The following is a 26,959-nucleotide window of genomic DNA, read 5'->3' on the forward strand; positions in this document are numbered from 1 at the left end:
GGTCGCCCCAGGCCCCGCGCCGTGACCCGGAAGCGCTCGGCAGGCACCGCCCGTCCCTGCCGGAGCGGTAAGATGGCGGCGGTGTCCGTGCTGCAGGCGCCGAGCGGTGGTTTCAGCTTCGACAACTGTGCTCGGTGAGGCTCGGGCGGGATGCTAGGGCTGGGTCCGAGTGGCCGCGGGGCCTATGGCGGGGGGAAGCCCTCTTGCCGGCCTCACTTCCCACCTTGTGTTTCAGGAACTCCTTGCTGGAGGCCGAGCTCGTCCAGAAGGGCCTGCGGCTGCCCACCGCCCGTAAGACGGGCACCACCATCGCCGGCATCGTCTTCAAGGTGAGACGGGCTCCGGGCGCGTCTCTTTGACGCTTCGCGGCGGGTAGGAGGCTGGCGGCCGGGTTATTTTGTCGTCCCCAGGCCGGGGCCGAGCGGGGCAGGGGCGCGGCCGCCCCTCACTCCGGAGCCAGTGTCATGGAGAAGTGTCTCGGCCCTGTGGCAGCCTCCTCGGGCAGCGGCGGCCGGCATGGCTCACTGCGGAGGTTCCGCGGTGCTGAGTCATCCTCGGCGTTCCCGGCTCCGAGCCTCGGCCTGTTCCAAGGTGGCTCCTGCGGCCTCCCGCTCCGTGGCCCTGGTGACCTCGCTTCGGTGCTGGGAAGGTCCGCTTTGGAGACCGAGGTTTTGAGAATCGTTCTCTCCCTCTGTAGGATGGCATAGTCCTCGGAGCAGATACGAGAGCAACCGAGGGAATGGTTGTTGCTGACAAGAACTGTTCGAAAATACACTTCATTTCCCCTAATATCTAGTAAGTATTAAAACTGTTTATTATGTAGTGCTGTTGGTAATAACGTTGGCATTTTTAGCCATGTTCTTTGCAAACAGGAAAAACTAAGATGTACTTTAAAATGAAAACTCATTACTAAGGCTTGGAGATTGTTGGCATTTCATTTGCTCTTAAACAGGCTATCTTGTCTCATGCTCTGAAGATACTAACTTAAGAGAGAACTAAATTTCTTCAGTTTTGCAATGGAATATTTTCTTCTTGTTGGACAAAGTGGACATTTTTCTTCTGTCCTCACCTTTTCCTAAACTGCTTTTCATGTTTTCCAGTTGTTGTGGTGCAGGAACAGCTGCAGATACTGAGATGACAACTCAGTTGATTTCTTCCAATCTGGAACTCCATTCACTATCTACTGGACGGCTTCCAAGAGTTGTCACAGCTAATCGAATGCTGAAGCAAATGCTCTTCAGGTAACTGAATTGGTTTCTTGTTTATTTACAATGCCCTTAAAACATTCAGGTAATATTTAAGGTCCTATGAAGGAGCATTCTTCCTTGGCCTCCTTAATCTTCATAACAAGGCTTTAGGAATTATAAAATAATTGCTCTTTGCTTCATTTGCTTCTTTTGAGATGAAAGGGAAGAAAAATGTTTTATGGCATTGATACTATAGTTGTGCCTTCTTGCTAGTATTTACAAGCCAGAAATAAAATGACAATGGTTTGTTAAACTTGCTCATGCCCATCTTTGTTGTGTCTTTGATGAGATGGCTGGACCAGTAATAATCTTGTAATGTGCAAGCTTGTAAAGATGAGAATTTCATGCCATTGGAGTGGGCTGCCCAGGGAGGTGGCGGAGTCGCTGTCCCTGGAGGTGTTCAAGAAAAGACTGGATGAGGCACTTAGTGCCGTGGTCTAGTTGATTGGATAGGGCTGGGCCATAGGTTAGATTGGATGAGTTTGGAGGTCTCTAACAACCTGGTTGATTCTTTGTGACTTGTAAGACAATCATTACCTCAGAATGAATTTTATTTTCAAAGTGTTCAACCACTTGAAGCCTACAGCTGTTAATAAAGGATTCCACAGGTGTTACAGTGCAGTAAATGAGTAGAATAGTTGGAAGTTGTGCTTTAGCTATCCTGAAATTTCCTTTGATTTCTTGACTGGTCAGTGGCAGCTGAACTTCTCAGCTAGCAGCACGATGCAGAACTCTCCCTTGGATGGAGGGCATACTCTCCAAGCTTTTAAGTGTCCCTGTACAGTTAGTTAGTACTGTCTTTTGCAGAAATAAAACTGCTGTTGAAAGAGAAGGAAAGAATGAAACGTGTGTACTCGATTAAAGATACATTGTTCAAGCTATTGGAAAGCCTCCAGGAAGGTGAAATAAAGCAGTGGAAAGGATGTGCTTTGTGCAATAAAGTGGCTGAGATAAGCAACAATGATTCAGCTCAGCCACTTAGTGCTGCATTTCTGGGAAATTTGCTTTTTCTTTAAAGTGCATCACAAAACAAATTAAGCTAATGCAGCCGTGGTGGAAATGGCGAACTTGCTTTTCTTTGAAGTCTGAATAAAAACTTAATTACAGATACAGAAATTTCATTTAAGATTTCAAGCCCCATTTGAATTCTTTCCCTGTTAGCACAAATGTATCATCCAGCCTACTTGCTTGTGCGGAGCTTGTTCTCTTTGATCCTGAAATATACCATGTTTTAATCAATGTCAATTTAAAGTACTGCTTATGGACAGTACAAATTGTCTTAGTAGAGAGGTGTACCTGGTGTAATTGTGGGAAAAATCTCACATGCATGCATGGTGTTAATGAACCACAGCTTTACTGTGGCCTTTCAGATTCACTTGTAAACATTGCTCATAGGTATCAAGGCTACATTGGTGCTGCCCTGGTTTTAGGGGGAGTTGATGTGACAGGACCTCACCTTTACTGCATATATCCTCATGGATCAACTGACAAACTGCCTTACGTCACCATGGGTAAGTGATGCTCCCTCAGTATTGTAGCACAACTGCCAGGTTAAAAGAGTGGATGTTTCAAGGCACTATTTAAAGTGTTTTTACTTAGGTTTCATAATTTGCTGGGAGTTGTACAAACCTCAGACTTCCAGGATAAAGCTGTACCCATATTTGTAAGGCAGGTGCACTGTTTCTTCTCTTAAGACTTTAAAAACATGAGCTATTATACCAGTGAAGCTGTCAAAGACCTGATACTAGTAAAGTTGCTGTGTGCATTCCCCAGTGTTGTGATATTAAAAAAAAATGCTGTTAAAGTAATTAGAACATCCTTAGAAACTTGATTTACAAATAGTCCTAACTCATAGTTCAGGTGAAATCTTGCTTAGGGAATTACATTCTGCCTAAGTTCTTCTGTAGTTTCATTGGGACAAAAATGTGTCTCGTTCCTCCTTTAGGACTGGTGTGTTTCTATATATTTCTTTCAAGCAGCAGCTGTTTGACTCAAGGTGCTTCATTGTGGTGAAGCAACATGTGGCTTACTTGCTTTATATAGTAATTGGTCTTAAGTACTATATGGAGCTTCTCCATGGAGAAGTTTAATTCTGTTACTGGGATCAACTTGATATTAGCCATCAGGTTATCAAGTGTTACTACCCCAACTCTTTGTAACATCTTCTGTAATAGCAGTAACAGGATAATGATAATACTGAAAGCTGAAATCACACGTTTCTTCATGCTTTTTTTGGCGTTTAGGAAGTACCCTCCCAAGGCCCATTTAAAAAGCAGTGCTCAGGATATATTGTGAAATACAGTCTGGGTAAAGATATTCTGATTTGCTGCTTTTTAGACTATACAAAAAGAACGTGGGGTAATGTGGAAATAAGCACTTGGTGGTAGCAGGATACAAATTATAAATAGCTATTCTGGAGTTCTTTTCTTTCTTACTGGAAAAGCAGAAACATTGCTCAATTTGCAACATTCCAGTTGTACAGAAGGAGATGAAGAACAATTAGCAGGAGAGACTTAAACTTTTGAACTCTATGCTGCTTTTCAGTAGCAATAATTTGAAGTAGGGAAGTGACTCTTGAGCACATGGCCTTCACCTGTGATCTTGCTAAGCCACCCAACTGGAGCCTTTTATGAGTATATCCAGAATACAAACTCTTTGTAATCTTGATTTGTGACTTCAACTTGTCCTTCCTCCTATGTTTTCTAACTATTCTTTGTCCATCCTATAGATAACTTCTTTCATTAGACATCTTGTTCTATTTTCAATTATTGAGGGATATTTGGAGAGTGTCTGTGTTATGAATCCTGAATTAATAAGATAAAATAAACTTTGACTTGGAGAGACTTGATGAGCACCATCACCATATGTTTTTGAGAAGGGAGATAACAAATGCATTGTTGAAGGGAAGGACACACACATCTTGAAATATTACAGAACTTGACAAGTCTCTGGCAAAGGGGGTGTTTTCAATAGCTTGTTTGATAAATTCTGAGTTCTTTTGTGATTTATAGTCAGTAATCTGGAATTAAAGGGTAAAAAATGGTAAGAAGTACCACTGAGAGACTGGTAAGAGATTAAACTAGGACCTTCCAAGCTACTAATATTCTTCAGCAATTTCATCTGTGGCTTTTAAGGCTAATGCCCTACTGAGAATATGTACCTTGAAAAAGAAAAATTCCAAACATAACCAAGGTTGCAAATGTGTTTGTCTTAAATTAAATGTAAGTGATAGTCATCACTGTATTATTTCAGACTTGCATTTAATTTGAGACTTGGGTGACTTTTAAATGAAAACTTGGTTTTGGCAGAGCTGTGGAAGTGTAATGGAGATTCCTAATAAATAACAGAAAAAAAGGTTGATCTGAAAATGGATTAGTAAATCAGATTCTACCCGTGTCTGTGGTTGGCATCTCTAGAGAAACACCTAAACACCTATTTACTATATTCTTGGAGATGTTAAGGTTTTTCCCTCTGTATCTTGTTATTGCTGAAATACTGCAGCTGTTTAATGGAGTCATCTGGTTAACTACAATGAAAACTGTGATTAACTTGTGGAAATTGTGCAGTGGTGGTGTTGGACCCATAGATGGTGCCATTACCTCAGGAACTGGCAAATTACTTGGCGAGTGAAATCTGTATAACAGTCATGTGATGTCATTGTTTAGCCTTTGATACATAAAAAGTAAATGTCTGATTCTTTTAATTGCCTTATGCCCAATATTGTAGTAAATTGTAAAGCTATGGTTTGAGCTGCTAGCAGTTGACTGCTTGAATAAAATCATGCAGTTTCCTTTAGGTACATGGTTGTTTTCATGCCTATGCTTTTAAAGCTTCAAAGGATGGCATTTCTGAAAATCCTGGCCACTCCTCTTTCCCTCCACAAAAATAACAGAGCAGCAGCATAAGTTCAAAAAAAGTAGGAAGCATAAAACGAATGGACTAAGTTCATTGTAGCTTAAACTCTGTTGTTTTCAGCTGAACCACATCTGTGTCTGGTGATTACATGTTACTTTTGGCCATGCTGCCAAACAAAAGCCCTTCCCAGCATAACTGTCCTTTACCTTTCTACATCCAGCATGCTGATACTCTTCCAGTGCCTAGGATATATTTTAGTAAAAAGATCAGTTTATGAATATAAGTGAAAGAACTGAGACAGCAAGAAAAGTATCACAGGTTAAATCGGAGGTAGTGGTTGGCATTGTGTTTTGATGTTATTTACACAAATCTATTGTTTGTTATTTTTGCTGCAGATGTCCTAAGAGCAGTTTATTAAATCAGGTTAGGTATTTTTGCTTGTTAACTTCTGAAAGTTTAGTAGTAAATAGGAAAGATGGTTGAGGAGTTGGATTTTAGCTTGTTTTAACATGCTGGAGTGTGTTTGTGGAGGTACAGAGCAGTGTCCTCTCTTGCAAGGGAGATTTAAAAGCTACTCAGTGCTTACTCAGGAGTGAAAACATCAAATTAAACTGTTTATGCTGACAAAGGACAAAATTGGATTTCAGCAAACGATGCAAGATTGTCTGATTGCTTGGCTTGTCTAGGAAAGCTTCTGGCCAAGACTTATAATGAAATGCATGCATAAAATTAAAGCAGTTGAAGCCTGTAGTTCAGCTTTTGGAAACAGTAAGTATGTTCCAGTAGTCTCTGGTGGCTGACACTGGTCCCCTGGTACTGGTGTTGCTTCATATTCATAAATCAGCTCTTCACGCATTGGCAGTGTCATCCTGCAGAGCAAGCACTACCACTGCTGAGACCCAGCCCCTCAGCCAGGAACCTGGGTGAAAAATGATCCCAATCGATGGGACTGTGGAGATCACTGAATTTTTACCTAGAATGAACAGCGAATTGAATAACAATGAGTGTGTGTGAATAAATGCCCTGTCAGGGAGCCCTGACACTGATGGATTAGGAAGTGCTAAATGTTACTCTCTCAAGGCTCTGTACATCCTCTGGTGTGGCAGGCTGAGGGAGCAAACAGGACCTTGGCTGATGAAAATGGACTGTGCTTAGCAATAAGTTGTCTTCAGTGAATGGCCTACTATAAAAGATCCAGTTCATCTGTTTTAGAAAATCTACTGCAGTTGTAAAACATGGTGGAAATTGTCAGCTGAGGGTGGTTTTTTTTTTTTGCTATGTATCTATAATTGTCTTTCATTTTAAGTCAATACTGAAGTGGTACAACTGCTCAAGAAAAGACCAGATGGGATTTTTAAAGCAAGTTTATTGCAGTTGACTCCAGATTTTTATGAGTTTTTTTAAAATAACTTGGCTATGAAAACTTATGAAATGACCAATGTTTCTTAAAGAGGGGGAAAAAAATCTCTTATGGGCTCATAACTTACCTGGTCCATGCTAATTATTAGGCTGAAAAGCATTTGCATCAGAATAGAGTTTTGCATCTCGGTTTCTGTAGTTCTTTGTAATTTGTTTGGCACTATTAGGTGCTACATAATTAACTTCCTGAATATTTGTATTTAAAATGCATACATAATAAATTCTTTTGAGTTGATACAACTTTCTTTTTTTCTTGATGGCTGTTTGCAAGGCAGTTGAAGTGTAACCATTCATAGCAGTCAATGATTTTCACAAATCTACCTGAAGGGCTATTTTCCTGAATGTTACAAACGATGAGTTGACCTATTATACTTTAGTACCCTTATTGCTCATACACAGAAGAGTTAAAGTTCCAACACTAAAAAAAAACAAACACCAGAGAACATCCTATTTCTGCATTGGTTGTGTGACACCTTCAAAGTAAAGTTCTTTAAGATAAGTACCTGGTTTGCTATTACTTTGAGCTCGGTTGAAGACACTACTTAATGGTTTATCATCTTGCAGCTTTCCTGAATGTCTTAAAAGATTTGAGGTTAGCAATGCCGAATCCTAACTGATAGTGACTTCAGTTGTTGTTCGTACGAGGGGGAACATTATCCCCATTTAATGGATGGTGTTTGGCAATGTTTGAATTGTATCTTTCTCTACATGTTTGAGAATTGTTAAGGTTGTTTCTACATTAAGGCAAAGCATGCTTGTTAAAAGTGAATTATTGGTTGGCACTGAATGTATGGACAAGAGAACAGCTGTTTCCCCACATACAAACAAGTTTTCCACAGACCCTTAGTATCTAAGTTTTCTGTGCTTTTATGGGTACTGCAATAAGAAAACCATGCTGCCAGTGTTTACTTAAGTTCACAGATTTTATTGCCAGCTCTCCTGTTACAATGCATAGCTTTCACGAGTCTGTTGGACTGCATGGAACATTGTGGGGTTGTTTGGATCTCGTGTGGGATTTGACAAGTTGAGGGGAGTTGGCATAATTGAGTAGTGGGGTTCACAACTATGCTCACAAGCAACCGTCTGCTGCTGGGTTTCTGCATTTCTGCATGGGCAGTCAAGTGATAAGGCCTCAGTCCACCAGCAGTGGGAATAGCTGTTGAGGGCTTTCTTTTAGTTAATGTGCTACAAGTGAATATATGCACATCACCAGTATGTTTCAAAACAGTTTGTATTGCGGTTGTCAAACAGCAGATGATTTGATGGAGAAACTCAGAAGTGTACCTCTGTGTTTCTAAAAACATGGCGTTTGCATCTGGTGCTAGTAAGAGTGAAGAATTTTCATTGTGCCGTTTAAGATTACAAAAACCTGTTCTTCCAGAGAGTGCTTAGCTGTGCTGTGAGACTTTTGCTAAGGCACCTTTAAATTGCAAGCTTATAAAGCTTATGTTCAGAATTTATGAGCAGTAGAGGGAAAACCAAATGAGTGTATTCAGCTTTTCCAGCATTACTTCCTGTTCTGTTAGAACCTCCTTGGGATCTTGGTTTTCATATGTAGATGTCTACTTGTAGGTTTAATCAAATTAACACTTTCAACAGCTCTTTGTAAACTTAAATGCAGGCAGCCCTATAATGTATTTACTTGAAGTTACCATGAGATTTGGCATTTACTCGCAACTTGGTAGCACAGTGAGATAATTTCTACCTAAACAATTACACTTTGAAGGATTTCAGGTCATGCAACATAAGGGCTGGTGTAGTCCCATCTCTGTGCCCTCCACCTTTTTCTTCTTTGTAAGTCACTGAGATCTTGCCCATGGCTTCTTTCAGAAACCTCTTTTCAAAAGGAGCTGGAGGAGTGAATCCAGTCTGAGCCATGTAGATTACTGCAGTATCTGTGTCGTTGATAATTCTTATTTGTCAGTAGAAGATTTAAGACATCAAGAGTGCTTTTTCTTAGCTCGGCAGCTGCTGTAGTTATTTCTGTCAGGTGCTGCCTTTTATACTTTTGTTCTTGCACATTTTTTAGTCTTTATGCTCTTTTTTTTTTCAGAGGGCCCTTGTAGATTTTGTGATTTTGAGGCTTCCCATGCTATTCATGGTAGGCCTTCATTTGGGTCTAATAAGAATGTGGTCTTAGTCTGAGACTCCATTTCAGATGATTATTTTTACTTCTCCCTCATTAAAAATGTTCCTGTGTCATTCCACAAGAAGAAATACTTTTTGGTTCGAGCCCTGTATTTGTTTTGGAACACATTTTTGACCTTGTTTGAAGGACCAGTAAAATTCCTTTTATCTGTGATTTGTTCTGTGATACCAGCTGTCTGTATCAGCAGTTCATTTCTGCTGTTAGCTGCTTCAAAATCTCTTTTTATTCCCAGTTTCCGCATTTAAAAAATGGAGTCCTGTATTGCTCCGAGGTGTAAATGAATAGTCATTGCCTGTAATACAAGTACACACTTAGAGTGTCCTACTGCTTTTAGATGTGATGTATTTGGTACTGTAAAGGTAATGATCCTCAACCACAGCAATATTCTGTAACAGGAATATCTGTCATATTCATTGGGATTACCATGTTCATTGATTTGTGTCTGTAAATCTGCTGTTTCTACCCTTTAAATTTGATCTATAATTGGACCTCCTTAAATGGTTCAGATAAGGCAGTCTGTATTTTCTCAACAGTGTCACTGTCAGCTTCTCCTTTTTCATTATACATTCAGCAGACTTGATAAAATCAGCAGGACACCTCATTTGAAACTGTTTAATCGCTGCCTTTTTCTTCTGCTAAACCATTGAGGTGGTCAAGCGATGTACACAAATCATTTTAAATAGAAACTATGGCTTTCTCTGTGACCCAGCTAAACAGATAGCAGTATGCAAAACAAGTTAAAAAGTAATAAATGCCAAAAAATCTTCTAATTGGAGTAAAAAATTGCAGGTAACTTTATTCACTCCCCAAAAGTGGTGCTCTCTGAAATATGGTTAGGGCCACAGACAGACAAGATACCTTCCCGAGGACTCTCTCTTTCTGAACAAAGCAAGTTTACAGTTTCAAATAGTGTCAGCCTGCCTTTTGTGTTAATTTACAGCAAGCACATTTGTAGGACTTGCAGTTACAGTGTTTGGGTAGAGATGGCTCCTGTTCAATACTGCACTGCCACTGAATCCTTTAAGAGAAGTGGCATCAAACTCTTGATTTTTATATCTATCACTTTGTCTATTCAGCTGTTATTGTTGAGTGTAAAAAATAATGGCATTAAGTAAACACCTGATAAACTGTTTAAAAGTGTAGGCACGGGAGATAATCTGGTGGCAACAGCCAGCTCCCTGTTACCATTGTGGGTTTACTCATCCCCACGTGTAAAGGTGACTGTGGCAGGGCAGCTTGTTAAAGCAATCCATTCTGAGTGTCTTAGTACTAAGTGACATAGCTTCTAATGTGGCCAGGCACGAAAGTGGGACAGGAGAAATGCAGGAGTAGGAATTACCAACTGGCATTTGGTTAATTCTCTAACCTCATTTTCATATCTTATGGGTAAAAAAAAAAAAGGCTGTTGGAACAAGGATTGTGATAAGTCTGCACAGCAGCTATACATTTAAGATTCTATTAGTTGATGGACTTGAAGATGGTAGAAACTTCGTCGTGTATAGTAAGCTGAGGTAGACGTAGTTAGGGTTGTGCTGCTTATATTTGTTATCTTTAGCCAGTACATTGGTAATATTTTTTTTAAGTATCTTTGTTTTGTTACCATAGGTTCTGGATCACTAGCAGCCATGGCAGTATTTGAAGATAAATACAAACCTGACATGGAGGTAAGAAATCTGATTTTATTTTTTAAACCTCAGTAGTCCTCATGATCATAAGATTTTAAGAGGTTTGAAGCTTTTAAAAAGTTTCATCTACTTTAGTTTCCCTGAACTCTTCAATGTGGTGATGTCAGCTACTGCAAATAAATTGATGAATAAAATTTACAGAAATACAGCTGCTTGCAAATTTATAGATGGAAACACTAGTGTGATTTCAATGTGTGTGAAAGCTTTCCACCTACAACTTACTAATTACAGTTGACTTCAGGAATTTAACCACCCCTGCATAGCCAATATTACTGATTTTCTGTCAGTAGCCAATCCTCTCTGTCTTGTGAAAAATGCATGATTGTAAAATCAACAAAAAAATATTTAGTACTTGAAACCACTTAGATTTCTGGTTGATTGAGTGTAACTAGAACTAGTAACTGCACTTTTAATAGCTACTTTTAACAGCTGATTATGAAAAGATTTAAGGTGGTAGGTTGCTTGTGTTTTCCTGAAGATCTTGATAAAAATGGAAAACTGCTTCTGTGTTCATTATAGAGAATAATTCAGGAGGGCTGAATGCTGGAGTGTCATGATTAAGACCAGGATAAGCTATTCAGTTATGGATGTATGCAGTGCATTATTTTGGTATTATCTCTAGTATTTACTTACCCTTAGTTAAACTGTGCTCAGTGCCTCTTAAACTGAGTGACAAAACCTCCAGTTGTCTGCAGACAATTGATGAGAAAAATCCAAAACAATTAAAGGGCTTTTTGTAACCCTGTTTTATAAAGTGCCTTAGCCATGTCAAACTCTCTTTTAAACCACACTAATCTCTTCAGACTGTCTCTGAATGCTCCTTCTCGTTCTGATTAATAGTTTCACCTTGGAATAAAAATAAATGAGAATTAAACCGAAATTGAAACTGCAACCCGTTAAAAATGACTTATAAGACTAACAGTTGCAATTGTTGCAGCCTAAAATGCAGATGTAACATCTTACAGTGATTCAGTACCCCTGAATAACATGGAATAGGCAACAGTTACTTTGTTTCAAAAGAAGGTCTTCAGAAGTTCCTCATCTTTATAATGTACCTTCAGCTTCGCTGTTTTCAGGTGATGGTTCCATAAGTCCACTGGGTTCCTCTCAAGTTGATCAATGAAATCATGTCATACCCTGTTACATCTCCTGAAGAAAGGTGATGTAATACCAATTGATCTAAACCAAAACACAAACCCAGTGTGGAGTTTTCCATTAAACTAATTAGGACTCAGCAAAATGCAGTTTTCCAGTTGTTCCTGTAACTGGCTCCTTTTCAGTCTGTATAGGTGGAATAATTATAGGTGTATAGAATGAGGAGAATGCAAGAATTTGCAGAATCCCTGTGTTGCTTCAGCATTGTGGGCAGTATGTGACACTCTGGCCTTGTGGCCTCTAGCATCTTTATGAATACTCTCAGGAATACTGGAATATTTTTATTAGGCACTTGAGTATTTTCTGTCTGTAGCATTACACTAGATGGCTGCTAGGAAGAACTGCTAGATAGAGGTAGATTCTGCTTTTTTCATCTCCCTTCATGTTGCTATGAGAATGACAGAGTCTCTTTTTCCAACCTCTGGTGTGACTGTGCTCTTGGCATTATGTGCTATTCATTCTGAAAACACAGGCTACAAATCCTTGGAATCAACAGCTACAGCAAAATAATCCACTTTCAAAGATACAAATGTCAAAGAGCTCTGCTATGAAAAAAATTCATCTTATTCTCAGCTAGTTCTCAAGCTTGTTTTTGGAGTCAGTCTTTGTGTAAGAGCAACCAAAAAAAGGCACAAAAACCTGGTAAATCTCCAATTTTTCCTATTTAGAAAGGTCATCTTAATTAAATTGTCTTCATACACAACCATAAATGGCAGCAGATATTCAGTGTTCTAACAAGCCTGTAGAAGTGCAGTCTACCAATTTGTAGAAATAGATATTTAGATCTTTGAGACTTGCATGCACCTTAACCCTTCCTTTGTTTTTGCTAGATACTCTAATAAAAATTTAGTAATTGCATTCGCTAAACCAGCAAAGTTTCAAGTGACAAAGCTCAACTGCACTCTTAAACATATTTTTGTTGTGGCTGCCAGCCTAATATATTTACCTTCTAAGTCAGATGTGGGTTTTTTTTCCATCAAAGTAACAAAATATATTTATGCTGCAGTGAAATCACATCTGAAGCATACTATGTATATTTTACATAAAAAATTGCAGTGAAATGCTAAACTTAAAACTCCTGGAGATTAATTTAATAAAATGGGTAGAGGATTAATATTTTTCTGTCGAGATCAATACCTCTTTCTTTTGCACTAATTGTCAGAATATCTTGCTAGGGCTACTGGAGGGTAGTGGTGTGCTTCAAGACCATCACATCACAGCAAAAAAAAAAAGATTCAAAGGCAAACTGTCCTGCACCCTCTGGTATCGACTTGCAAATTAGCATCTGGAATGTAATTAAACAAGCTTAATGAAAGTAGCAGCTGAATACTACTGGAAAAGACAATCAGCTTTTTTGCCTCTGATATATATTCTGTACTATTGAAGCTGATCACCAAACGCATCGTGTGAGCACAGTTAAAAAAATTAGCATTTATTTGAAGAATAGGAACTGTTTTTCATTCTGTTATGCTTTTGGCATGCACTGGTGTCCCATGAGAGCCATGCCACAGCAGATAGTGCACAATATTTATAAATCCATGACAGGCAATAATAGCAACTTGAAAAATTCTTTTGCTAGAATTTCAAGTTGAGAGCTGCCAAAAGCTGAGAGGATCAAATCTGCAGTGGCAGCTGCTGTGCCCTACAGTTAGAATCATAGACTTTGAAGATGCTCAACTTAAAAAAAAAAAAAAAAAAAAAAAAGGGAAAGAGAAAAAAAAAAAAGAAGACTGCAGGCTTAGCCAATTTTTGCAGGTTTCTAAAGCCCTGGCTCTCTGCCTTTTGAAGATGAGTTGCTGAAGCTTCTACCACTGCCTGAGGCATGCTAACACCAGCAGGATGTGTTTTTTTCCATAGACTTAGTGTGTCTTCAGATTTAAGTAGCACATGCTTTATCAATGCCAACTGTGATGGTCCTTTCCCTGGTTGCAATGCCGGGAGATGATCTTTACCCAGGATCCTTCAGAGAAAGTGCTAAGATAGATGGTGACGTACCCAAGTGCCACTTCTGCCGTCTGATTTATGGAGGGATGTTTCATTATGAAGCAAGTGCTGGCCTCTAGAGGAACCATTATAGATTGCTGAAGATGTGAACACTTTCAGCCCTGAAGGCCTGTAGATGCTTCAAAAATGTAATGCCAAGCACCTAACTACTGTGGAACAATATTAATCTGTCATATGGGCAGCTATAGATCTACTTTAAAAAACGTTAAGTGGAAGAACAGCACATCTAATAGAGTGTTTTGAGCTTAGATCTTTCATTGCAGCCAATTTTTCTTTCAATAGGGTTTCAATAGTAGCCACATGGTTTTTAAACCTTACAGGCAGATTTTTTTGCAAATGCATTCATGCCTTCTGGTGTTAGAGCAGTAAAGAAATACTCTTGAGTCAGTGGATGTGGAAACCGTCGTGGTCTGGGGAAAAAATGTCTACAGTATTAAATACTGTGATTCTGGGTTTATCTATGCTCTTCTTGTTGAATTCCTAGGGAGATTAGGGGAGTATTGTCTATTTTATTCTGCTATTTGATTTCTGTTGTTTGAGAAGTAGAAGCTTTTTGTCTGCAGAGGAATTACTTGATGTGTGGTGAGGCTATGTTGTAGCCTTCTGACAAGAACTTCATGTTTAAGCAAGGAAACAGACTGCTTGTAACTTTACCTCTTTTCCATATTTCATCAAAACAGCCAGGGTTAATAAAAAGATCTGAAAGGAAGAGAATCTGTAGAAGCCACAGAAAGCAGAACTATTGCAGGGAAAGGGAAGTAAATCTTAGTGTAACGAGTCCAGGGGTAGAGAGTAGGTGGAAAAAAAAATGGCAGAATGTAGATGTTTATTTCTAAATTGGATCACCCCAAAAAGGGGAAATTATACTCACAGTTTTTTGAAAGTGTGACAGCAACTGAAGTGATACTGAATGAAAACAAAATACTCTGCAGGAGTAAAAACAAATTAAAAGTAAGAGGAGGCTGTTCTGACTACATTCCACTTGGAGCCAGGGCATCTACCCTCTGGCAGCAGCCATGCTGTCCCCAAAACTGTTTTGCTCTTTTCTCCTTCACCTGTTGGCCAGGTCTCCTTTTGAATCATAGAATCAATAGAATCAACCAAGTTGGAAGAGACCTCCAAGATCATCCAGTCCAACCCATCACCCAGCCCTATCCAGTCAACCAGACCATGGCACCAAGTGCCTCATCCAGTCTTTTCTTGAACACCTCCAGGGACAGTGCCTCCACCACCTCCCTGGGCAGCCCACTCCAATGCCAGTCACCCTCTCTGTGAAGAACTTCCTCCTAACATCCAGCCTATACCTTCTCCAGCACAACTGTGATCGTTTTGCAATGGTTGCTTTTGCTAACTTGTTTGGTTTTGACAAATGTAGGTTAGGGAGCACTCTTGTGAGCAGTTCAGCTGGCAGACTGGGGTAATCCTCTGTAAAAGCGGGAGGAACCTTTTGGTGAGTGGTTGCAGCTGTCAGAGTAGGTGTGCTCACAAAGGGAGTATAAGAAAGAAAAGAACTTCAAGTTGGAAAATGTGTAGACTCAGGCTTTTCTAAACCAAAGTTTTGTTTCTGGTTTTGCTAGGCTTTTGAGATGTTTTTGAGCAGCTGTGTATCCCCACAGTGAAGCTGAGGCATGGAGAATGCTGTTCTCCAAGTGCTTGATGTGTGCTTATCTTTGCTGTATTGAAGTAAAAAGTAACCTAAGTGCAACTTTCACCATGCACCTCTTATTTCAGTAAGAAATGCACCAGGCATAGAACAAAATATTATGAAAACATGTCACTTTCTTCCATCTTTAAGCAGCTGACATACAGATCATTCAAATGTTTCTGTGCTCCTATTTCCTACTGTCCCTCAATATGGTGGAATTAGTTGTTTGTTCACTACTGACACTAATACTGAGCTTTTTTTGGAAACTGTCAAAACTCTCTAATCTTCAACAGTAGTTGTCTCATCAGTCTTATTTAGCCTGCATCTGTGTGATTCGGGGCTCAAGAGCAATGACAAGCTGCATATGAATTCTGTATTCATTAGTGATGGTGATCAAAATGCCTGTGTCCCTGCCACAGGGCTCAGGTGTGGCAGTCTGCAGGCTAATCCCACCAGCTGACAGTCGGAGGTTTAATGGCTCCATGGGAAGGTGACCACTTGCTGGGAGGTTTGTCTGCTGAACTCAGACAGCAGACAATAGAGATCAAGCCAGACTATCAGAGTTAAGCTGGAGAGCCTGCCTGAGATACTTGAACCCCTGGTGGTGTCAAACACAGAGATTAAGTAAATGGAGGGGGGGAGGAATCTGACTCCATGAGCAAGAGTAAGTACTCAGTGTTTGTGCGCTCTGTGTATCTGTTTATTTCCTCACCCAGTGACAATAACTGAGGCAGTGGCATTTCTTCACTGCCTTTTCTGACAGGGCCCATGGTTATATGGATTTCATGTGTTGTCTACAGACCTGTGTTGTTGTCTCCTTTAGAGTCTTGAATTTGTATGGTTAAGTACCAGGTGTTAGTGTAGGCAGCCAGAAAACAAAGGCTGATAGTAAATTTCGAGATGAGCTTAAAATCATTCTGTGGAAACCTGGTATCTGTGGGACAGGTTGGACAGGTAGTGCTGCTCTCCCTCGTTCACAGAATTGCAATTTAACCTTGCAAAGCTAAGGTTAAACCAGAAATGGGAGGCTGATCTCAAGTGTACTGGCTTCATGTGCTCTGCAGTGGCTGGGATTGCTGGAGAAGTTTCTGAGGTGTGCTTTCTGAATTTGGCAGGGCACAATTCCTGTGCAGAAATCAAGTGGGGAACTGCCAACATCGGTCTGAGTTACCAGTAGCACCTCCTTCTGGTTTTCTCTTTAGACTGTACTAAGGGAAATACATTTTTACCCGAGTTTTAACTGGGCCTTGCTGGATGACAACGAGCAACAATTTCATCACCTTCATGAAAGTAACACTTAAACTTTGTACGTAGTAATGTGGACAAGCTAGTCAGAAGCAAGCCTCTGTGTTAAGAGATCACTTCCCTGCACAGGGTAGCTGTAGGACAGGTAATTATTTTTGATGCATTTCTCAGGAGCAGGTGTTCCAGTTTAAATTGTTTGTTTGAATAACTCCACAACTGCAAAACACAGGCAAAACATCCAGCAAAATGTTTCAGGTGACACAAAGCCTGAGTGCTGATCCTGTGGTGATTGCTGCAGAGGCATAGTGTGATTCCTATCTGAGTAGGGAAGAGTGGGTGGGAGCAAGGTAGAGGGTGGAAGGCAGGTAGGAGTTGTTGGGGAGGCTTTTGCCTGCCAGTAAGTGTTACAGAGCATTTTGGTGTATTAGGAAAAAGACCCAAATGGCCCAAGATCTTTTTCTCAACAAAATACTGACCCTCATTGCCTTCCATCATTTTTTTCCAGAGGTAAAAGTAGTCCTATAGAGGGAGATTTGCTTTATTTGGTGGCAGTTGTGCTATTGCTGGATATGAATTTTTTAATGTGTGGTAATAATACAGACTAGTTTGAATTGTCATTTTTGTATGGTCTGTGTACCTGGCTACTTGCTGGTAGCTGAAGCTCAATGTGTTACTCTGTGGTTATGCAGCAACACAAAAGATTTGAGAGTATTGCCCTGCCAGAGCAGAACTTGCAGCCTGGCAGAATTCACCCCTCTTACTGCTGAGCAATTTCTTCTTACTTTGAGCAGCAGCTCCTTAGAAAAAGACCTTGAACTTCACCCAGACATAAGAAGCGATGGAATAAAGGAATGAAAGGAATGTTCATCTCCATTCTTAGATGAGAGTATTAAAAAAACCCCTGTAGTTGTGAGAGGAGCTTGTAATTTAATTCAGTACCACTGCAACTATGTATCCTAGCATATTGTAGGCATGACACATAGGAGCTAATGCTATTGAATAGCGGTTCTGAGTCGGCTAAGTTTCTAGCCTTGGCAGGTAATTTGGCATAAATTGTTAATGTAAATCCAGGTTAGTGGGGAAGACGTTATTTTAGTAAAAAAGATAAACTGCTGATTAATTCAGTATAGAACTCAATTACAAATTGAAAGTGTCTCTGCGGGACGCCAGTACCCTAAAGACAGCAGATGTTGAATTGATACTCCAGCATATTTCACACTGGTATGAAATATTAACATGGTTTATTATACTTGTGTGGTGTATCAGGAAGGGGGAGGTGGTGGTGAGTCTGGGCTTGCAGGCGTCTACCATCAGAACATGAAAAAAGCTGTAATTGCTGAGGATAAGAATCAGGGACTAAGGTGTATTTTATTTGGGAAGTTCTCTGTGGAAAACAGCAAAAGAAACATTTACTAACCTACTCTTCATGACAAACCCCACCTCAATTGCAGTATAGAATTACTTGGCCTCTGGCTTTGTGATCTGCTAATGAAGGAATATAGGTAAGAACTGGAATTGCTGGGTTTGAACTGGCTGCTGGGGCAGTGCTGCGCTCTGAGTTCTTTGTCCACAACACTCTGCCCATGCCATAGTTGTGCTGAAGATTGCTGCTTCCCCACAAAAGTAGACGTTCTGTATTTGTCATGTGAGGCAGCACATTAGGTGAGGAGAAAGTTCTTCACTGAGAGAGTGATTGGATACTGGAATGGGCTGCCGGGGGAGGTGGTGGAGTCGCCGTCCCTGGGGCTGTTCAAGGCAAGGTTGGATGTGGCACTTGGTGCCATGCTCTAGCCTTGAGCTCTGTGGTAAAGGGTTGGACTTGATGATCTGTGAGGTCCCTTCCAACCCTGATAATACTGTGATACATTAATCCAGATCTCTTCATAATCCAAGGGTTTAAGCACGTTGGAGTTTTGTCTTAATGCACTGTATGGTTGTGGTAGTGGCTCTGCAGATTTTGCCCTGTGATGAACAGGGTAGTAGTGCAGTGGCACAAAGAAACCAAGAGTATGTGGAACTGAAACTGCTTTGTGCTTTGTTTTCCTTCTTCTAAGTGGAAATCTAGCTTTGAAAGCTTGCAGAGAGGTTAGAATTTAGACAAGAGTATCTGAAGTCCCCATTCCAAACAGAAGGCATGCTCTACAATGCTTGAAGCCCATGTGTTCTGAAGAGAAAATTCTAATCATATTTAATAGTCTTTGAGGCCTTGAGACTGTTTGTTGTGCAAATACTGAGTCATTCACTTGCCTTCCTGCAGGTGAATTAGAGTAATGATTGAGAATTTAGAGCATTTAAATGTCTTGTTAAATAAGGCTGTGGAAAGAGTACTGGAAAATACAACGTGCATCACTAAGGTTATTTAAATCAAAGTATTTAACACACAAGAGAGTTATTGCACTTCCCCTCCTCACTTTGTTTTAGACTCTACTGAATTTCTGCTTAACAGCTGTTAAGTAAAATTAAAGTTGTATATAATATTTGAAGGTGTGTTTTTCTTTCCCTGTAGATTTAAGTTTTTTGATTCCAAGGTAGCTTTTAGGTGCAATCCAGCAGATTGGAGGCAGTGCCATGTTGTACCCATACAGGGCACAGTCTTTAGATATCTTTAGATATTTTCTTTTTCCCATCACATGTTGGGAACGTTCTGGTCATTTCTGTCCATTGTTCTGTATGATGCTTGTTCCCAAGACCCTTCTCTGTGTTCTACTGCTCCATGTTACCCAGATGCTGCTATCTTATAGATTCTGATGTCCACAACTCTTGGCCTTTGGTGTGATCATTGCATTAAAGCCTCCTACTTGTAGTTTCTATCTTGTAAATGCTTCCTTATGCTGTGGTCATTTGGCAAGTGGGGTTTGTGATTTGGACTCCTGATCCTACATACCAGTCACACAGATGTACTTTAATAGCCTGCTTTGTGTAGTTTGGAGATAGATCTCATTGTTCTGCCTCTAAATTCTTTTGTGACTGTTTAGAGCACAAACAAGAAGTGTTGGAGGAACAGAGTGAGTGGAGAGCCAGAAAGCTATTTTGATCAGGTGAATGCAAGTCAAGAGAAAAGCAAACTACTGGGATGGTAGCACAGATCTGTTTAAAAAGTATGAAGCCAGGTTTGTCATTCATCAGCTTATGAGATACTGCTTGAGACCCACACTTGTTTTTTTTTGGTGAAGATTAGTTAAACGTGAGTGGTTTAAATTACAGGTGCCAGCCCCCTGCCAGCCTCGGAAGGCAGCCAAAAGAAATCCATTCTCACTAATGGAGCCTTTCAATTCCCCTTTCAAAAAAAACACAAAGTACTTTGCTTCTCAATTTTGTTACCTCTTCAGGTTTTGCCAGCAGATTTTAGCATTGCTTCCAGTTACATATTGATCTCTACCACAACTTCTCCCAACAGGCAGGCTTACACTTCCTCTCACATGTTGTAGCTGCTGATTGCTCTTCCAAAGTGTAATTATGCTTCTGGAGGTGCATATGTCCTTCAAGAGGTATCACTTTCCTAGGCCCAAATTCCCAACACTCCTTTATAGATCTGCGTTTTATTATCATTGTCTTAACTGAAGCTTCTGATCCCACCTCCCCCCACACTTCTTTTCCCACAGTCTTACAGATTCTGACCTTTAATAGGATCAACTTTTTACATTTTATATAATTGGGGGGAAGATTCTGCTGTATAACTGATGTGCTATTTGGATTTTCACTCAAGTTGTCTGACTCTCTGATGTTCATTCTGTCCTAATATTCACTGTCCTCTGTATTTCAAATTCTTGGTAATAGTTTGTTGTTGGAGAGCTGTGCTATGTATCACACTAACAGCACACTGGTGACCTGCAGAAGGTGGTAAGAATTTTATTTAGGGAAAAAACCTTTCTTGAGTTTTTAAATTGGGAAGAGACATCTCCTGTTTTAACTTGCTCATGAAGGTATAAAATGTTGAGGAAATAATACTGACACGACTCTGCCAGCTGCTCCCTTTGCTGCTGGAAGTGTAATGACAAACTTGTTTAAAAGCTATTAGTAAAGATAACAGTAATGGGATGTAGAAATATCCACAGCTTCTATAGGGAAGTCTCTTTTCTTTTTTCCTCCAGTAGCATCTGAAGCCTGGAAATGGCTTAAGTGAGAAGAGAAACTTGATTCAAGTCATATACAAGAATAATGTGTAAAAGTTCCTTATTGGTGCTGTTTGGGACTTGCACTATAGCAGCTGTGGAGAGGTAATCCATCAGTTCTTGAGTGTCTACAAAATGCAACTCTCCAGATAACAGGTTTAAAGTAAAGATTTAATACAGGCTCTATCTACTATGATGCTGCAGTGACAGTTTAAAACTCATTCTCTAAATCTCAGCAGACTTTATAGCCAGCAGTGGGCCCATATAAAGCTTAATGGCATTACAACACATAAATCATCTTTTAAAGATGCTACTAGTAGCACCAATATTAAATGCAGACAATTGTCTGTGTTATAAATAATTTATCAAACACCATTTCAGATTAGCCTTCCATGCTGAGTTATTTATTTTAGCCTTTACTGTACTATTCCTAAGACACATTTTGAAAGATCCATTACTGGTCACTTTAATGAACTTGGGGCTCTGTTCTCTCCCCCTTCAAGCACTCCAGTACATCTGTGGTGACCATTACACGGCTGATCTGGACCTCTTTGCGCCTTTTACAAGTGCTGCCCATTTGTCATGTGGTGGTAAATGGAGTTGCACATTGGAGTCCAGGGACACATGGTGTGATGTGGTGATGGAGACAAACAGATAGCTCTATAAAGTGCTGCTTGTCACAACCGCCTTGTATTGCACCGCATCACTCTTGCTGTAATCTCATTTAGGCAGCAGTGTGGACCCAAGAGAATGATATTCCCAGTTAGCTTGGTCTCTGCAACCATAAAGCAGGAAGTGCTGCCTTTATATACTCTGAACTTTTAGGTTGTTCTTTTAAGATTAATTATTACAGTGACTCATTCCTGCCCTTGTACTTAAGACTCTGTCAGCACTTTTCGTGCTAACCCCCTGTTTTCCGACTCTAAACCAGCAGTCCTTGCTGGAACTTCCTCTGCAGGATCTCCAGCAAAGAATGTTGTGGGTTTTTTCTCACGGCTATTCTGGTTATCTTTCTAAATTGTGATGGGGAGAAGGAGCAAATCCAGCACTGAAGCAGGGTTTCTGTAATTAAAATTATTGCAGGTTCCTGAAGCAGCCTGTGCTGTGTCAGGTGAAAGAGCCAAACTTAGAGCTTAGACTTTCTCAGCACAGTGCATGTCTTGGTGCAATTACAGCTGAGCTCTCCTGGCTGCAAGGGCCATTCTCTATCAACTTAGTGTTAAGTAAATAAAATTGAAATTAATGAGACAACTCTCAGATTTACAGTTGTCTTTAAAAAAGATTAAAAGGGAGAGTGGTACAACTCCCCATCAGTCTGCTTCAGTTTTTGCAGTGCTTTTCTTACACTAACAGCTTGGAAATATTCTGGGTTTGCTAGCACTTAAGTTTTAAAGACTTCTACTGTTGGTACTCAGGTTTCTACTCATCCTGTTTTATTCTGTTTACTTTCACTATAGTAATACCCTTAGCATGCAGCAAGTCAATGAAAGTAGTCCTCTCTGAGTTGAGTAAGGAAATAGTTGCTCACCAGTTTTATTACCAAAACCACTGAAGCACAGGAGCTATTTTTACAGCTTGGCTCTTTTGTTCTGCTTAGCTTGGTAGAAAGCGTAATTAAGTGTTGGGGGGCTTTGTTTGTTGGTTTTAGGCTTCTTTTTAAAAGAGTGATACTAATAAAACTGGGAGTGAAATAGGAATTCTTGCTATTTCTATAAGCTGCTGGGGAAAAAAAAAAAGGGCCCTCTCCTGGTTGATCCCTTAATTAAGCTGTTGGAACAGGAATCCTGCTATTGCCAAGCTCTCTTCTGGGGGGCCATCGGAGAATGCAGAGTATGCCCTGGGAGCAGACACGATGGTAGCTGAGCTAATTTTGGGCTCCTCTTCAGCTGCACTTGTACGCTGGGGTGTGTGCAGCTGCTGCCTGAATCGGGTGTGCTGCGGCTCTCAGCATCGTGAAGTTTCACGTGGCAGGGCATCAGCAGAGCACTGAGGCTTTGAAAACAAAGGCAGTGTTAAAAAGCTGCATTTATCACAATCGTCAGTGAGTATTTGTTCTTTCCTTCATGATGCCTGGTGGCAGGAGACTATTCAAAGGTGTGAAATACCAGCACAGCAGTGATGAGTGATTGTGGTTATGATTGTGTTGGGCTGGCTGAGCAGCAACTGCCAGAAGTGACTCGAGAAAATGAGAGTCCAAATTTCTTGGTAGATGTTTCAGCCTTGTTCTTTTCTGGACCAGGCATGCTCTAATCAGTTTTCAAGTAAGTTCCTTATACACCTTTGAGAAAAAAATAAGGCATCTTACATGCTCTGGTATGTACTTAGGCTGAAGAGTAAATGTCTGTGTATGCATCTGTGTACATCTATCTAGACACAATCCACAATCTTCATGCTTTTGCCAGACAGCTGAGCTCTGCCCTGTAGTGTGTATGGACTTTGTTGGTGCTGAGGACATACGACGTCTTGGATGGTTTTGTGGTTTTTGGCACGTAACACAGTGCCCTGTGCAGAGGTGCAGGGCAAAGGACTTGACCCCACCCTAAACTGCAGGGCTTGGTCAGGTGGCATTGTGTCTTGTCACAAGGATGGGTGTGTGGAGGTGCCAAGAACTGATGCCCATACCTGATTTTTACAAGAAACTTCTGCAGCATTTCTGGATGTGTTCACCGTCCTCGGTTACAGTGCCAAGGATTTAGCAGCTGATTATTTCTAATAGCACTGGATCTGACGTGTGGCTTCCAGCAACTCCCTCTGAAACAGAAACCAGCCCTGCCTGGGTCTGTAGAGGGAGCCAGCACAGCTGTAATGACTCTGCTGCTCCAGGCTGTCGGGCACATCCACACGTGTATTGCTGACGCCTTCACCTCGGTAATGTTTGTGCCTCTTGCAGGGAAGGAATGATGAGGATCTGTTCTAATATTGTAATGGAGAGTTTGAATTTGAAATGTAAAAGAGGCTGATCTGAAGGTTGTGTCTGCAAAGCTGGCACCACTGCACTCCAGTTCCAGGCTCTTTACACAACTTCTAAAGAGCAAACGTCCCTGTTTGCAGCATGTGCATTTCAGCAGCTGTGTGTTTGCCCTTCTAAGAGACTATACACACAAAGCCTGTAAGAAAGCAAACATTAGAACTTGTGCAGGATTACTGCTTGGTTTCAGATGCAACAGAAGAGAGCTTTATTTCCTGTCCTGGTTCTCTGGCATAGATTTGTTGCCGATAATGTTTGTGTGACAGGTAATTGAGACACAGACCTGACTTTGAACCTGTGGCCCTGAAAGAACTGTACTATGTGTTCTACTTTAGCTACCTCTGGAATTGCTGAAGTGTTCAGCAGAAAAAAACTGAAGCAAATTTTCCTTACGCCCCATGTAAATAGCAAGAATTACAAAATGCAAATTTTAACAGAGGCACCCACTTTGACCACTATTCTCAGCAGGTTTAACTCCTCTATACGTGTATGGAGAACTGGAATTAGAAGAATTGGCCAGCTCTAGCTCAGCACAGAGCTGGGCTGCTTTGCACTACAGTTAGTTAAGATTGCTGAACAAACTCTGCAAGCCAAGCTGTGGTACAAGATCATAGAAATCATTTTGGTACTACAGAGGATGACTCAATAGTCCCTGCCTGGGGAAGTCTTGTAACTAAACTAGTGTGGCTCTTTAATTTGTATGCAGCTGTCACACTGAGGGCACTACAGGGACCTTGCAACATACACATGGCAGAAAAGCCTGGAAGATAAAAATTGTAAAATTTATTTTCTCTGTTCATTAAGACAGAAATCTTCATTTTGCTTCCCTGACTGTCTTTAAAAGTCTGATCTGTCCTAGGGGTGGTGGATCATGACCAGGATAAAAGGCTGTCCCTGCAGACAGTCCCACTGTTGAGCACCGCTGTTAATGCTCTGCAGTACATGGTGGGGACTAAAAAGGCTCATTTATTGTTCTGAGAGCTCACAGCCTCCACGGTTGTGAGGACAAACATTTCACTTGTGCACTGACAGCTGTTTTACCTTTTGCAGGAAGAGGAAGCCAAACAGCTTGTGAGAGATGCCATCGCAGCTGGCATATACAACGACCTGGGCTCCGGCAGCAACATCGATATCTGTGTCATCAGCAAGAGCAAGCTGGATTTTATCCGGCCGTACGATGTGGCCAACAAAAAGGGGGAGAGGTGAGTACTCCTAGAGCTTGGAGCTCCAGCCTCTTCCTAGCAATTCCTTTTTCTAATACTAAATTTTGTCAGAGTAATCTTTAGCTCTGTAGAGTGGACTTCATTTAAACAAGAAAACAGACTTGGTGGCTGTAGCAGCAGCTGATGGAGGCTGATGCCTGAAGGACAGAGAGCTGTTTACTTCCTGCTGTTCTAGCACACGGAGGGGCTGCTCTGAAGTTCAGTTTGTGACTGAGCAGATACTTGGGTTTCTTTTGTTACCAGGTAGCAACATAAGTCTTGTTTTGTGGTGTTCTTGAAGTTTGTGTGGCAGCAGTAGCATTGCTGTAGCCTCTGCAGCTCCCAGGTTATAATGTGAGGATTTGGAAAGCAGCACTGAGCACTGGAGTCTTAGCCTCTATAAAATACAAACTCACTGCAGGACAAAACCGAAAGTCAGAAGACAACTCCCCAAATCCAGCCTGTGACTGCTAGGTTGTGTTTTAGTCTATTTCTAGAGGCTCTTTCTTGCATATGCAAGATTTTTTGGTCAATAGAGGCACTGTTTTGATCTGTAGCTGAAAACTGAAGTATGTCAGGATGTACTGAAAGGACAGGGTAGAGTTAATAGCTAAACACACAACAGTCACAAGGTTTTTCAGCTGGACCAAACCCACTTCCTGTATGAATAAACATGCTTGTATGCATTCCTAACTTCCCAAACACTCCTCTCAACCACTTCCAATACTGAGAAACTCAAGCTTTATTTTATCCCTAGCTCTTCAATTTGGCAAGGCACATCAAAAAAATTTCTGCACAGCCCCAGCTAACTGCTCTGTTCATTTCCTTAATGCACATGGAGGGCTTGTGCAGCATGTGAGTGTCCTGCATCACCTTCTCCAAAGTGATGTGATTGTTTCCTTAAGACAGTAAGACTGAAGCTATCATTTTCTGTCTTAAGTGCTCAAGTTTGTATCTCTGGGGACAAGACTACATTTAAGTGTGGAACATGTAGTCTTGTCCTAGTGGTAGTGTTCAGAAGATGATGAAATTGTAATTTGGAGAGTTAGAGGAGGGGACAGATTTTCCTTCTGCACCCTCAGGTGTGTTGCTTGGGGAACTGAAGTGCTGAAGCAGTGAAATCACAGCCCCTCCTCAAAGGCAGCTAAAGGGTTTCCAAGATGTATTTCTATGGTACATGTAATAAGTTGTGCAGCTTTTCTTCAGCCCAGTGCCAAAATCCTCTTCCTCTATGGCCAATGTTTGTTGGTTTCTTTAGAGGCAGTGTGTTTCCTAAAAACACTGATTTCTCTGAACCTTCAGAGCGCTGGAGCTGGCAACAAGCACAGTTCCCACAGCCTCTCTACTTACTTTGGACTTGTACAGGAAGCTTCTAGAGAAAGCTGATTAGTTCTCAAATTTCACACAAGTGCCATCTTCCAGCTTAATTTTCACCTCTTTCTTTGCAGGTATGGCAGATACAAGTGTGAAAAGGGAACTACTGCTGTCCTCACAGAAAATGTCTCACTCCTGGAAATTGAGGTGGTAGATGAAACTGTACAGACCATGGACACATCCTGAACCATCACCCTTCTGCTTCACTGGAGACCAGCAGTAGTTTTGTAGAAGCCTGGCATCATAAGAAACAAACATGCAGGTGACACAGAATAAAGAGCTCTGACCATTCTCCTACTTACATGGTGCTGATTTCTTTTGCTGCTTTTTTGTTCTTAACACTCTTGACAATGTTTTCTGTGACTAGAGACAGGCTGTGGAGCAGATGCAGCCTCCACGCTGCCACACACACGTTTCTATTTCCAAATTATGTGCCTGAAGACAGCATGATTCAATCTCACTGTCTTGGTACTTACCTCCACTTGGACCTTTTTTGTCCTAAATTCCTGAGCTTGTAATATTTGAGATAAACTAATTCCAAATTGTTTCACACAGTACCACATAATCCTGAGGAAAAAGCAAGTTAGCAGAAAATCCACCTGCAGAATTATTTTCTCACTTAATCAAAAGGGAAGGGCTAGCATCTGCACTTGGCTTTAAAAGGTTAACTGCTACCAGCCCATCCTGGCACAAACTTCTGTACCTGTGCCACAAATTTAGAGTGTTTATTTGCTCATACATACTTTTCCCCACGGTTTCTGTAGTCCAATTGTCCATCTGCTGAAAAAATATCTACAACTAAGAACTGCTAGCAGTAGTTTCACAGAGATTTCAGCCTCTCTTCAATGAGTTGTTCTTTCAATAGATGTCATTTTCCTGAATGCTGGACTTTTTTTTTT

The 26,959-nt window shown here is 40.9% G+C and overlaps 1 protein-coding gene across 1 annotated transcript; it reads left to right on the forward strand.

Moving 5' to 3' along the window:
* The first annotated feature begins 25 nt into the window (after positions 1 to 25).
* Positions 26 to 26,361, forward strand: PSMB7 (proteasome 20S subunit beta 7). Its single transcript, XM_064171317.1, has 8 exons — positions 26 to 134; positions 236 to 329; positions 698 to 795; positions 1,101 to 1,241; positions 2,643 to 2,758; positions 10,276 to 10,334; positions 24,535 to 24,686; positions 26,135 to 26,361. The coding sequence occupies exons 1-8, from the start codon at positions 73 to 75 to the stop codon at positions 26,244 to 26,246; spliced, it is 834 nt and encodes a 277-aa protein (XP_064027387.1). The 5' UTR covers positions 26 to 72; the 3' UTR covers positions 26,247 to 26,361.
* The last annotated feature ends 598 nt before the right edge of the window (positions 26,362 to 26,959 follow it).

The sequence above is a fragment of the Pogoniulus pusillus genome, chromosome 35 (assembly GCF_015220805.1).
Source record: "Pogoniulus pusillus isolate bPogPus1 chromosome 35, bPogPus1.pri, whole genome shotgun sequence".
Classification (NCBI taxonomy): domain Eukaryota; kingdom Metazoa; phylum Chordata; class Aves; order Piciformes; family Lybiidae; genus Pogoniulus; species Pogoniulus pusillus.

Excerpts from the sequence above, each read along its gene's own strand:
- PSMB7 (XM_064171317.1), top strand. The coding sequence starts at position 73 with ATGGCGGCGGTGTCCGTGCTGCAGGCGCCGAGCGGTGGTTTCAGCTTC. Across the intron at positions 796-1,100 it reads TTCATTTCCCCTAATATCTA|TTGTTGTGGTGCAGGAACAG; the intron begins GTAAGTATTAAA and ends CATGTTTTCCAG. Across the intron at positions 24,687-26,134 it reads GCCAACAAAAAGGGGGAGAG|GTATGGCAGATACAAGTGTG; the intron begins GTGAGTACTCCT and ends CTTTCTTTGCAG.